Source organism: Agelaius phoeniceus, chromosome 17 (assembly GCF_051311805.1).
Source record: "Agelaius phoeniceus isolate bAgePho1 chromosome 17, bAgePho1.hap1, whole genome shotgun sequence".
In the NCBI taxonomy this organism is placed as follows: domain Eukaryota; kingdom Metazoa; phylum Chordata; class Aves; order Passeriformes; family Icteridae; genus Agelaius; species Agelaius phoeniceus.
In genome coordinates this window covers 10,072,957-10,087,020 of record NC_135281.1, presented here as the reverse complement: position 1 = coordinate 10,087,020, position 14,064 = coordinate 10,072,957, and the positions used below count along the sequence as shown (strand labels likewise).

The window sequence follows — 14,064 nt, the reverse complement described above, 5'->3', positions numbered from 1 at the left end:
CTTTTAAAAACATTCATTTGCTTATGGAAGATTTATTTAAATTCAATGGCAGAAAGCTGCAAGCTCAGAGCTCTGCACGTGGAACCTGAGCTATTCTATCCTCCAAACTTCTCCCTTCAAATTTTCTGGACAAATTTTCCCAGGAAGTCTCTCAGGGATTTTAAAGGATTTATTCTCTTTATCACTTGAAACGCTATCTAAGTCCTCAGGTAAAATTTACCATCTAAGAAACACCAGCAAATTCTTCAGCTCTTGTCAGTTTTGATGTGGGAATTGGACAAACCAAAGTTCCTGGAGAGAAATTTCCTTCAGGAGTGTGAGGTCCAATGTTCTCTCAGTCAGTTATCAAACTCTCCAGCCATGGGAGTTTATCACAAGTGTGAGAATAACTGAGTGCTCCAGTCTGCTGGCCAGACCAGGAAATACAACTAAGCATAAGTAGTGCTATCTAAATGGAAAGGTTGCCTTGGCAAATCAGGTTGATTTTCAGAATCCAAATATAAAAATGCAGTATTTTTTTAGAGCAGTGTTTCACCTGGTCCAGTACTGCAGCTCTGACAATGGCCATAGGACACTGTTTAGGGAAAGCAGGAGTGGCTGCCCACCATCTGTGGAAACAGACTGTTCTTACTGCTCTGGCATCCCAAATCATGAGCTCAGGGATGCCAGGGGTGCATTCCTGACTATTCCCTCTAATATCTGTTCATGGACTTGCAGTCCTTGAGGTCTCTGTCCAGGAGAGTGTGGAGACAGAAAGGAAAAAGAGCTGGAGAAATTCGTGGAGCAGAAACAGGTGTTAGAGAGAGTCAGGTCCTTCCCCTCACTCAGGCCCTGTCTGTATCTACTCTGCACAGAGTGGAGGAGTCAGAAGACAGAAGCAAAATCCTGCAGGGCTCAGAGACCTGCCCAGTCCAAGGAGCTGGCAGGGCAGGAACTGAGACCCTCACAAAGCTCAGCAGGTTGGGTGGAGCCTCTGTCCCAGTGAAGCCCTGCCAGCATCCTCCTTTTCCCCAGGGCTCTGCTGAAACTCGCCCGGTGGTCCTGGGAGCTGCTGCCAAACATCTGCCTGCAGCACACTGAGATGACCTCATCTGGAACCCTCTGTTTCCTCACTCAGGAGAGCTCCAGGGGTGGAAGAGCAGGGCTGGAGATCAAGAGGCCTCAGCAGAGCTTGGTGATAAGGCAAAACCCTACAGATTTGGACTCTATTATCTCTCTAGATAGTGTTCTCTCATTTCTCGCTGTATCTGACTCTCTCTCAAATGACAGAAATCCATCCAAAGCATCCTTTCTTCCCTATTATTTTTGGCAACTGAGTATCACACAGTGCTGTGTGAGAGACTAACCTGGGCTGTTCTGGATGTACAGCATCAGTGGCAGTAAAGTTTCTGACCAGTCCATTTGATGAGCACCCGTCCTGGCCACAGCCGGGGTACTCAGAGCATCTGCACTCATGGCTTGGCCACTCAGCCCCACACACAGAGTGCAAGGATCTTTGGCAAATGCTGATTTTTCAAAGAGAAAGACTTCAGCAGGTCTCAATAATAAAGTCCTGCTGTAATCCCACTTTTCCTACAACTGCTTAGTGTTGACTGAATGCCTTATTGCCCAGGTCTGCCACCTTCACAGGATCAGGGACTTCGGGTCACTCAAGGCCAGAGAGAAAAAAAACAACCTGAATTTCTGTTACCATTTGGGATCATGGATGTATGAACAACTGTCAGGTTCCCAAAGGAGCTGCTCTGCCTCACTGAGGGATTTCAGCTTGGGCCTGGAAATCCCATGGCTGTTAGCACCATGTCACAGCTCGAGTAATTAGATCTGAGTCCCAACATCCCGACTGCATCCAGCACAGTGCAGTGCTGACACAGCTTCTGGTTCTGATTTGGGAGCTGGGCTGTTTGCAGCTCCTTGGCTATGGGGTGCAGATGCTCTCAGATCTGTCTCCAAGCCCTCAGCCTGCAGCAGCCAGCAGGAGCAGAGAATCCCAGGATTTCCCTTGGGAAGAGTGAGAAGCTGGTTAGTGCAGCAGTGATGTGAGTGTGAAACAAGGCTGGACTGGCAGCTTTCCACCCCCATTCCTACCTGGATAGGGCAGATGTAGGTACTTCTTTTAGGGCAAAGGGAAAGATGGCATTTGAAGGGTGCTCAGTGGAACTCACACAGAGCAACTGATGTGGTTCATGTGTTAAAGGAGACCATAGAGAGAAAGATGATTTTAATTCACCCCTCCACTGTCTTGACCCCAGATGAGAACTTCTTTTATGGGCTTCTCTAAGGCCATACCTGCCCAAACATCTTCAGTCAGTGCTAGAGCTCATCATGTTTTATTTTCAAGCAGAGAGGTTAATTGTCAAAAATTGAAGTTATTAAACCCCACATTTTTTAAAAAGGTAACATGACACAAGGTGGAACAGAGGGAATTTTAAAGCTTTGGCTGGATATGCACAACTTGACTGAAATAAATAAAACCCCAAGGCCATCTTTAAGCCATTTTAGGGGACAGTGCTAACACAAGTAATAAATGGATATCCTTGGAGTGCAACTTACAGTGTGTTGAGGTTCTTCAGTCTTCTGAAGACTCCAGGTTGTATCTCCTTGATGTGGTTGAAGCGCAAGTCTCTAAAAGCAGAGGATATAAACAAGTCATTAGAGCAGGGAAGGGAGTGGAGAAGGAGTGGGGACAATTGTTGGGGTCTGCTCTTGTCTGCAAAGTCAGGCAAAAGCTGGGACAAGCCTATAGTGATAAAATTCTTTAATTCCACAGAAAACCAGACACTAAAAGGACTCAAGGGATCATTCCCATAAGCACCAGAAGAGAGTCTGCAGCAAAACACCCCAAGTTCACATGCAATTACTCTTTCATCTCATCCTGATTTATAGAGAAACACACATCACCGTGTGGACCCATGATTTAGCTCCCTGCTAAAACTCTCTCTGCCCTACAATGGTTAAATCTGCTCAAATAACCTCATATAATAAGAATTTCCCATTTTGCTCTGCAATGCTCCAAGACTTACAACAGCTTATCTCTGCCTGCATTTCAGATCTGTGCCAACTGCAATTAGAATTACTAGAGTCCAGGGGATTCTGGCAAATTTCAAGGGCTGCCCATGGAACTACATCAGCTTGGAACCAAAAACCATGGGGTTTGGCTTGCTAATGGGATAATGAAATAAGAGCTAAGTGGTTTAACCTGGTTAACCAAGGATAAACACATCTATAGGGAACGTGGTGCATTGATTTGGCACCTTGCATGGCCCAGTGTATTATAACAAATCACAAAAGCTGACAAATGGGGATTGCTGCAAGTTTCTGTCCAAAGCACACACTGAAGTGGATTTTTTTTCCTCCTGCACTGCTTGATCTATCACATTTAGGGAATACACAGCTATTTCTTCATGTTAAGGCAGCCTTTTAAGGGCATTTTGTTCAAGAGGAAAAAAGCAGTTTGCAAAATGTAGTCATTCTATGCTAAAAAATTCATAATAAATTTTCTTACTTTTTAGGCAGAAAACGTTTGGCTTAACTTGCATAGCTTCAAATGTGCATTTCTTGCCCTTCTTCTCAGAGGGAGTTTTGTATCTTTCTTCCCTGGCAATGTGAATTTGAGGGGTACCCTTGTGGATTTTTCCAGGCAACGGCTGCCACCACGAAGCCAAACACAATTAAGTCCTGGCAGCAGTGACAGCACACTGTGCTGCCTCTTCTCCACGGCCTCGTTAAAAGGAAGGACCAGACTAGGAGAAAAGGTGAAGAAATGCAAACTTGATTTACAGCCTGCAATGCACCAACACCAACCCCGCTGCCCTGGGGGGTTGCAAAGGACCCTGTAATTAGTGCAGGCAGCTGCAGGTAATAGGGAGCATTACAAATACATGGGAGGAGCACACAGAGGTCAGGGCTGGAGCTGGCCATGCTCAGGGAGGGCAGTGCAGTGTAAAATCCAACTTTGGGTCACAGGCTGCAGGTGGGGGCAAAAAGCTCTGAGTGTTTTAATGAATGAAGACAACTGCAGTCCTTTAAACCACACAGAAGTAGAGCTCTTTTTAAACTACACCATCCCCAAGGAGCATGTAATAAAGCTTAGCTCATTGTTTTAATGAAATATTTTAATTTTTCTTCTGTTTTCTGTTCCAGGTAAGGCCTTTAGATGATTCTCTGGACCCCAGCTATCTTTCAGTCCTTTGGAAAGTTCTTTTTGGTTTGCTCTCCATCACAAGGGCAGCAGCTTTCCCCACAGACAAAAATGGAACTGAAACACTGCATCCCTTCTCTGAGCACTTCATTTCAAGAAATGATGTGAAATAACTGGAGAGAATCCAAAATAAAGCAATGGGAATGATATGGAGTCTAGAAAACATGACAATGAAAAGAACTGAAATTGCTTATTTAACCATAGAAAAAATAACTATGGCAGGAAATTGCTACAAATAGAAAGGGCAAATAGCCACTGACTGAAACTGCAGATTCAGGGTTTTTTTAAATATCTCAGTTAGCAAGGCTCATAAAACACCCAGTGCACTTCAGGTGAGACAGGCATTAGCCACACATGGTTTAGGAAGGTGGATTCTGCCCTGGAGGATGGACCAGGCTATTCTGCCCCCGTACCCAAGACAGCATTAAAAGATACCAGTGTTGATGTCCCTGCACAGCCAAGAATGTCCCTGGGCATGCAGAGGAACCTGCATATTCTTCCTTACCTTTTAAAAACCCCAATACTTTGGCTCATCCTTAGCATTTGCACTCCAGACCTTGCCTCAGCCTAAATCATCGCCAGCAGTGAAGGGCTGCACTGGGAATCCCTGGCTTGAATGTGTTTGATGGAGAGCATTCCCCACTGAGTTTGTCTCCTCTCCCACAGAAACACTTGTTCCTCTCTATTCCCAGGGCTCTCACTCTGGAAATTCACGTTTCTGTTCAGGAACAAATGTGTTTTTTACAGGGACTGACCACAGAGCCCCTCCCAGGGCAGCTGCTCCCAGCTGCCCCACGCCACAGCAGCTGGGCTCCCTCCCTCCTGCCCACTTCTTCCCACCTGGGAATTCAGAAAATAATCCCTAATTTAACTCTCCCCCGTGATTTCAAGGAGGGCAGTCTGGGATTACAAATGACCTTCCCACAAGGAACAGCTGCTGCTAAAGGATTCTGGAAGCTCTTCTGCCTTCACACAGAGAGGAGGCCTGGGACAGCAGCATCACCCAGCACAGATCCCACCAGTTTGACTGGCTCAGCTAAAATCTCACCAAGCCCCCCTGCTCTGACAGGAAAGTGACCTGGAATGTGTGGATAATCCTGGATCTGCTGTAGAAATCAGTCACCTTTTCTGAATTTGGGAATTATTGACAGAGACTACAAAGAATGCCAGAATTTGCACATGGATGGGGAAATGGGTCTTTACAGAATTACACAGGCTGAGCCTCTCAGCTGCTATCAGAACAATCATCCCTGCAAGCCTTCTGTTAAATAATTATCAGTGATTAGCACATAAAGCAATCAATGGCTTTTACAAGAAACTTCCACTTCTGTTTAATCTATTTAGGCTTTCACAGACTCATGTATTACTATGTTAACTAAGCAGATAATTAGCTACAAGAGGCGTTTTACTGCAGTTCTGTGCAAATTACTGGGTTTGTGTCATTGAAGAATCCTTTGTGCTCCCAACGCTGTGCACAGCAGTGATGCTGACAGTTCTGCCCAGAACTGGTTGGAAAGTGGCAGCCACACAATCACCATCAACAATGACACAGAGAGTAAAGGTGCTTTTACAGAGATTAGATGGTGAAGTTCCTCCCAGTGTTTCCAGAGGAAGGGAGGGCGTGAAAGACATCCTATAAAAATATCCTATAAGACAAGTTTCCACCGTGCAAGAAGAGCCAGGACACTCATCAGAGAGATGCTCATTCCTCACATTTATCTGCACAACATCAGAGTCAGCTCTGCAGGTTCCCCAGTCCTGCCAAACCACTCCAGGCCTGGCAGGAAGGGAAAACTGCCTTGCTGAGATGGAAATGAAGAGTTCCAGACTCACTGTCATCAGCTCCCCAACTCAGGAATGTCCCTGTCCCACACGAGTCCCCAAATGGCTTTAATAAATGACAGCCTTCATCCCAGAACCCCTTACATGGACAACTGAGCTCTGCCAGCCCTGAGAGGCAGATGAGGAGACCATGGGGAGGCTCAGGGCTGGGGAATCTCCAAGTCCTGGCTATTTTGGGCCTTACCAGCTTAAGACATCAAGATCTGGCTGTTCAAAGAGTGAAGAGGAAGGAAAATATGTTGAGCATGGAGATACAAGGAAATGAAAGGATGGGATCGTGGTTGAAACAGTGGAGAGCGAGCAGCTGCAGGGAGCCTCACTCTGCAGAACAGGCTGTGTTTCCCTGCTGCACTGCCACACCACTCATTCTGAAGAATCAGGAACACGAGATTTTAATTAAGAAAATTACCACAGGCATTCCTGAACCCAGCTTTTTAAGATTCCAGCTCCCACAAACAGGAGTCAGGTTTGCAAAAGGGCTCCCTCTGCATCAGCTGGGGCAGGAACTTGACCATAATCCAGCAGCCAGTGAACCAAGCTGGTTTGATCTCCCTTTTTCTGTCCATGTAAGCTGCTGGGAATGCTATGCCTGAAGGGCAGTGCCAGGGCAGGAGGGATCTGCTGGTGCCTCATTCCTGGTGGGATCATTTCAAATACCACCTGGCATCCCTTTAGCTCTTTCCAGGAAGGGTAGGGCCAAAACATGGTTTTGGTCCTGTACACATGCTCAAGTAGGACGATTACAAAAAAAGATGCTGAATTCCTCAGTGTTAGATAATTTGAGCTATTATTTATTAGCAGGGGTGAAGAGTAGGGTCTGATCCTACCCAAAGCATCTGAGTCTGTTCTTGGGCATTCATGGCAGCATGACTCCCTTAACCCAATGCATAATTCCTTTGCACCATTTATCCAAGATACATCAAAGCTAGAAAACTTTCCCTCTTCTTGAAGTGTGTTCTCACCCTGATTCAGAGGAAGTAAAATAAACACTTTAGTATTGAGTCTCATGTAGCTTAAGTGTCAGTCTTCCACATTTTACGAGCATGATCATTAAAGTTTTTACCCAGAATACACACACATTCTTTCACCAAAAAAATACTGATTTCTCCTTAAAGAGAACAGGAAAGAGTCCTGGTATCCCTACAGGGAGAGGGATGTGGTGAGGGCAACAAAAATACAAATACTCAAGTGGGAACCAGATGCTGAAGCAGTGGTAGTTCAGCAAAAGCAGAATTTTAAACACTTAAGGTAGCTACAATCACAAGACTTAGAATCCTTCCATCAAAAGATGCTGGAATGTTTCTAGAAAGAAAATATGTTTGAAATACCTTCCCTCCCCATTTTCTTGCCAATGAAGAGACTTCTAAAAATAGAACATAAAGTTCTTGGTCACCTCTAGAAGGTTTAATAAGGATTAAATACTACAGTGAAAGAAGTCAGAAAGAGATTCTACCTGGCACATGCAGAATGTGTGGGTGTGCATTTAATGGCTGTATATAAGATTATCACACACAGAGGAAATGAGTAATCCCTTCTTCAACCCAAAACACACGACAGAGACCACAAACAGAGCAGCATTTCCAAGAACTCATTTGCTCAGTAAACCTTTCCCCAACAAATGTATAAAATTCCTTCTCAAAATGTGCTTATTAATATACTAAGAGAGCTACACCCTGTCCTACTCCAGCCTTCCTCCTGCAGGAGGAAGAGAGGAGCTGAGCAGGCACCAAAAGCAGCACACAAGGAAGGGAAAGAAAACTTGTCCAGCTGGCCATGCTTACACTGCCCAATTAGCAACCAGGTCTGTGAACAACTGGGTCACCTTCAGTTCATGCCAGCCATGTGCTCAGATCCCTGATCCTGCCCTGTGCCCTCAGCTATGTTTCTCCAGCAGTACTCATTCATTATGTGCCCTGCATAATGCAGAAAGAAGAATAACCCATGGATAATTGGATTGCAATCCATTAGCTGCCAGCCAGAGGGGAACTTCTTTCCATGGATTTCTTCTACTCATGTCCACACGTTTCAAAGTTTATTGTTTTAAATGTCACACTGCAGAACAAATGGCTGTGAAGGTTAAAGACCTATTGAAATTTTCTGAGTGTATGTTCCACAGCTGTTCCCTTCCTTGGGTTGCTGGCTGGAAGAACTGCCTGAATCCCAGCAGTAACCAGCAGATCACATCTGGATAATCATGTTCCAGTTGAACAGACACCAGCCAAAGTACGTTTGCAGTTCTACACCATGAATTTTTATGGCTTATCTGTACATGTGTAGTCGCTCCTGCCATCCCATTCTCTGCTCAGGATGAAGCGAGCAGTCTCCATTACCAAAGATAAATAGTCTACTGCTAAAACCAGACTTTGGGCCAGATCCTCATCTGTACCCAGCTGGGGTTGGGAAGGGAGGAGGGAAATGGCGACCCAAGAGGAGCCAGTAACAGCTCATCAATCCTGGAGCTGGTTCCGTGCCAATCCCAGCATCGCTCGGGGAAGGCGATGGGCGGCTCCGAGTGCCGCCAGCTGGCTGCAGCCCCAGGGGCCATCTGCCAGTGGTGAAGCACAGCCTGTGCCAGCCAGGAGACTTCCCCACTCTTCCAGGATTCTTAGAGAGGGTGGCACGGAGTCACGGAGGTCAGAAAGTCCCAAACTCCCAACTTCAAAGCAAATCCCACCTGGAAACTGCAGCTGTTCTTCGAGGGAACCGAGCTGGAGCCTGGGACCGGTGTTTGGAGCTGGAGTGACAGACTCAGCCCTGTTCACACCAAAGATTAACTGTGGAAAATATCCCAATCCCACATTTTCTGCTCAGAATAACTCCGTGATCAAGCCTATTCTTGCTATAATTCCAAATGTTCAGTCTGACACAAGGGTTCTCCCAGGAGAAACACTAACATACCAAAAGCTGGAGGACTCAGGGCTTGGTTAAGAAGCATTCCTTGATCTTCCACAACTCAAAAAAAGTTTAATTACTCAAATGCTATTTATAACAAATATAAATGGATGCTGGCTGGAAAATGCATTTGCATACATTAGATCTTCAAGATAGCCAGACAGTCAGGATTTTTCCTTGCCACACAAAGGCCCATGATCTGCCAACAGAGAGCACCCACCAGGCTCATCTCTCTTTATGTCTATGATCACCAATATGTGGTTTGCTTATAATTATGCAGAGACAAATAAAAGAGGATAAAATGGATAAATCATCTTAAAAAATAGTGGCTCATGAAGAGTTATCTTCCTTTGCAATATTGCAATTTTTATATCTCACACCCATACTATTTCTTTAATGTTTTTAAAGCCAGTTTCCTATTCAAGGTGGTGCAGAGAATGAAGCATGCTGCTGCCAGAGGGAGCACACCATTCCAGAACTGAGAAAGAGTTGGTGACACAGTAAACTTCCCTCCCTCTGCACTCAAAGGATCTCTAGTAGAAACTCACTGAGGCTCCACTGTGACAGCAAACGTTGCCTCATTGCAAACAGAGAACAGGAATTAAGCTTCAATGATTTCAGAAATACCTCAGTTCAGTCAATGGAACAAACCTTTCCCTCAACAGGGAAATAGGTTTAAACTAGGAGGAACAAGTTACTTTGTTAAAATCAGTGTCAGGGTACTTTAAATATTTAAATATTTCAAGATTCAGGGGAATAACGGGGAGAAAAAGATTGGTAAGAGTGTGAAGAGTCAGATGCTGCAAGTCACTGTAAGAGCACATAAGCACTGCCCAGTGAGCAAGTCCTGATCAGGGTCACACTGTAAATAACCATTCCAGCACCAGCCCAGGCAGTGAGAAAGCTTTGGCAGCTATAGCAAGGGTAGAGTTCATCCTGTGGGCCACCAATGCAAGAACCTCTGTGGTCTCCACCCACCACAGCAGACCTGGGTGGCAGCAGTCCAATGCCAGCATCCTGCCCACAGCATGTTCCTCTGGCTGCCAGCAGAGAAAGTGCATTACAATATTAGTGAGATGTTCAAGGGAGAAATGCTGGTATGGATGTGCCAGCTGAGATAAAAGTGAGTTTGTTATAAGCTAAGGGAAAAGCTGCTCAAACTCATGTTGGAAAGGTTTTGCAGCTGGCAGCAGTTTAAGGAGGATGAACATGAAGATTCAGTTTTGACAAGTCTTTCCAACTACTTACAAAAAAAAAAAGGGTCATGCAAGACAAGGGATCAGATAAGAGTAGCACAGAGGGAAGGATTTTGTCACGTGTTCACTGCATCTTAAAGCCACCTTTAAATTTAGGATTAGTTTAGAATCACAGAGAAGTGTTCTTCTGCACCTCTCAATAAGAGCTCTTGAGGGTTCTCCAAGAATTCAGTGTCCTTTTCCTCCACCTTTCCTGTTTGAATGGATTCAGCCACCAACTCCCTCAGCTTCTTATTTCTCAAATAATCTGTGAGTTACCACAGCTGTTACTTTCCAAATAAGCCTCAGTTTTGATTTGAACAGTTCAAGTAGAAAGTGGAAAACCAGTACTTAGAAATTCAGTACTGAAATGGTGTTGTATATATAAGGGAAGTGTTCGTGTCACTGGAGACAAAAGCCTGAGCTGCTCTATTTCCTCTCTCCCCTACACCCATACACAAAGCCTTCTAAAATGCAAACTGTGTTCCTTTCCATAAGCTCAGTTTAACATTTTTGACCTTTGATTCCCCAAAACTGTCTTCTAGTGCTTGCTTGAAATTACTCTCATTCAATTTTTCAATTCCCTTGATTGTCCCATCAGCAATTAACTGATGCCAGTTAACTGATGCAGTTTCTGTTTTGTGTTTTAAAAGCACAAAACCGTTCTTGAGGCTGATAATTCTGCAGGAGGGAAAGAGGATAAAAAGTATACCTTTTTGCCTTTTTTTTCCTTTTTTTAAAGACCATGCAGGTAAGAAAGGCAGGAAAATGAAGTGGTTACTCACAGAATGTTTGTCTGGGGCGGGATCTCGGGGATGGTTTCCAACATCAGATGCATGCATCTCACTGTAGTCCTGAAGCACAGGCAGCGGCTGGGGCAGGAGCAGGAGAAACCAGGCAGGAGGAGAAAATACAAAAATCCTCCAAGAACTGAAGGTTTGATCAGCATGGTGTTTGCTGGAGCGTATTTGCCTCAATTCTGAGCTGCAGGGAGCTGACAAAAAAAGTTTCCCAGCCCTGAGGTCCAGGAGGAGGGGACTCATCAGCATGTGTTTGCAATTAAATTAAGGCAGTTTGACAGTCCAACCGCCCACCCTCTCTGCCATTCTGCACATCACTGGAGATCACACTGTCCCCACCCCTCTCTGATTGTGGCGCTGAAATACAAACTCTTCCTTCGCATCTATTTTTGCCTTGTTGCTTCTTTTAAACAGCAAATTAACTCCTCACCTTCTCCTCAGGCATCTCTGAAAGCACAGTGCACCTCCATGGACAGCAACCAAAAAATGACCTCGTGGTCCAGGGCTGAGCTGGGATGCAAAAGATCCAGGGCCAAGGTTTTATGTCAATTATTTTTTTGCCCTAGCACAGTCTGCAAACTAAAGAGAATCTTATCTAACAGCCTGTCAATTGTATGGTGCTGTAAGACTTCCAGGATAGAGGCTGTCTCCTATTACATGTAGCTACATCAAGCAAAAATACACCTCTAACCATTGAGTGGGCATGGGCTGTAACAGATAAGGGATTTTAAAAGAGAGATCACTAACAGAGATAAATAACCTGCAAATAAAGACAAAACCCCACCCTGGAATCTGTAAAGTTTCTCAGGCAGAGTAAAAGCTGATTAATTTCAAAGGTTTTTGACCAAGTATAATTTCTTTCAACAAGAATGTCATTTGGGAAAATGTCAGGGCTTTTGAGAAATTCAAGGCAACTGAGGGGTGAAGAGGGGTAAAAAACATGAAATCAGCTGAGTTTGAACTGTAGGGAATGCAGTCCTCAACTTGTTTCTCCCCACTGGAAGATAAAATTGAGATGCAAAAGGCAGGATTTGTTTCCAGTTGAATTAATCACCTTTATAAAGAAGCTACAGTGAAACCAGCTGATCTTTAGTTTCGAGCTATTACTACACAATATCCTAAATATATGGGTTGAGCACAAGGGAGGCATTAACACACCTTAGGATTTATATTGAGGAATTTCCAACACAGCACCCTCCCACATAACCTGGCAGGTCAAATGAAAGCTTCCCATCAACCTGCACATCTGCTTTGTACTGTACATTGCAAAATAATTAATGTGGCAAAGAAGACAAGAGTGACATTTAAACCTTCCTGGTTCAGATTCTCTGTCACTTGAGCATTTGGGGAGAATGTTTTTGACAAGTCTTTCCAACTACTTACAAAAAAAGGGTCATCCAAGACAAGGGATCAGATAAGAGTAGCACAAAGGGAAGGAATTTCATACCATGGAAGGTAAAACATGTATTGGTTTGTCCAGCTATAAAAGAGAATTATCCTGCAGGCTTTCTGCACTCAGCCCTCGGGCTGTTTGTTTGTCCTGCCATCACTTGGAAATCTAAGCAAGTTCACTGAACTCATGGTTTTGGGCAGAGTGTCCTCTAGCGGCCACCCAACCCAACCCAGGCCAACCCTGCTCACAAAAACCGGTTATAAAAAGCCAAATTATCATATTCAGCCTCCATACAACAACTGATAGCTGAAAGCAGACTGCTCTGGTGAATAGCACAGCTTTTCATTCCGGAGGCATTGAGTGCTTTTAGAAGCACATCCTCTACGTGCATCAGGCAACAGGTGTTACGTGAAAATCCTCCTGACTGAAGCTCTCTGTCCTTCCAGCCCCACTGCTCCCACATGAGCTCCTTCCAAAGCCCACTGGACTCTGCTAGGACAGGGGAGCACAGCTGGTAGGAGCTGTTCTGCAAAGCTGGGAAGATAAAAATGCTCTCTCCAAACCATGTGTCAGATATTTTGGAGCCATCCTTTCCCCTGGCACATCTGGCCATTTTGTAAATATGAGGCTTTTGCTTTCCGCCTCTGTGGTGCATAAACTCCGAGTTCTAAACCAACCCTCTGCAAAAACAACAACAACAAAAATCCCTTTTTACTTGTATTGCAAAGAGGAGAGCTGGGCCAGGGCTCAGTCCCATTTCTGCAGGGTGAGTCCTGTCTGTGGAATTGCATTTCAAGTCTGGCTGTTCTGGGGGGGAGCAGCTTTGGGATGGATTGAGGGGCATTTGCCCACTGCTTTGTAGGAATGGGATCTTGAGCCAAGGCAGCAGATTTAACAGAGCATGGGGAATCCTTTCAGTGCAAGGCAAGTTCTGCAACCCACACATTTTCTGAGCAGCAGATCTTCACCCCTTCTCTCCGCTCATCTCCTCTCGTGGTAAATGGGATGTTGGTGAGGGTTAAGGAACACCAGCAATCCCAGGCCCCTTACTCTCACATTAATGTGACAAATTCTTTAAAAAGGAGTGTGCATCTCTGAGCAAGAACCAAAACTGGTCTCCTGAACAGTAGGAACGATGTCAAACATTGTCCCATGTTCCAGCATTTCCAGCCTCTGCTACACAGGCTTTTCACACCTGTACAAACCAAGAAAGTTGCGGGGAGGCCCCTAGGTGGGTTTTTTTCCCCTTCACCCCTTGTATTTTTTGTTTAACTCTCCCTTCTATCCCTTTTTCTTCAGCAGAAAGATTTCCTTCAGGGGACCTGCCCCCTCTATACCCCCCAGGGGACTGTGATGCTCTATGTTTTAGAATGAAGTGAACATAAACATCATCTGACAAATTTAATTTCCTCAATACCATTTGTATGACACATCCATGGCTTTGCAAAGCAGAAAAGGATTTTTCTGTCAGCACGCATCACGTGAAGGAAAACATTAACGTTGAACTAATCTCCTGTTATAGCTGGGAAAAGGACATTTATCATACACACAGATGACAGGAAGAAACACACAGACAAGCAATTATCCTATGGAATAAAGGTTAACAGATTCATTTAATTAGCAGCAGCTGTATTTGCTATTATGATCAGATTCCTAGCACAGCTGAAACCAAAATATTGTTCTCAATACTGGAGAAATGAAAGC

The 14,064-nt window shown here is 44.8% G+C and overlaps 1 protein-coding gene across 1 annotated transcript in view; it reads right to left on the bottom strand.

Annotated features, from left to right (window-relative positions):
* LOC129127707 (peroxidasin homolog) overlaps nucleotides 1-11,173 on the bottom strand; it is a 43,455-nt gene extending 32,282 nt beyond the window's left edge. Inside the window, exons 1-2 of the mRNA XM_054644548.2 lie at nucleotides 10,953-11,173; nucleotides 2,551-2,622 (exon numbers count right to left, since the gene is read on the bottom strand). Of these exons, the coding sequence (XP_054500523.2) occupies nucleotides 2,551-2,622; nucleotides 10,953-11,116 (236 nt within the window). The 5' untranslated portion in view covers nucleotides 11,117-11,173. The remainder of the gene's footprint in view (nucleotides 1-2,550; nucleotides 2,623-10,952) is intronic.
* Between the last annotated feature and the right edge of the window lie 2,891 nt (nucleotides 11,174-14,064).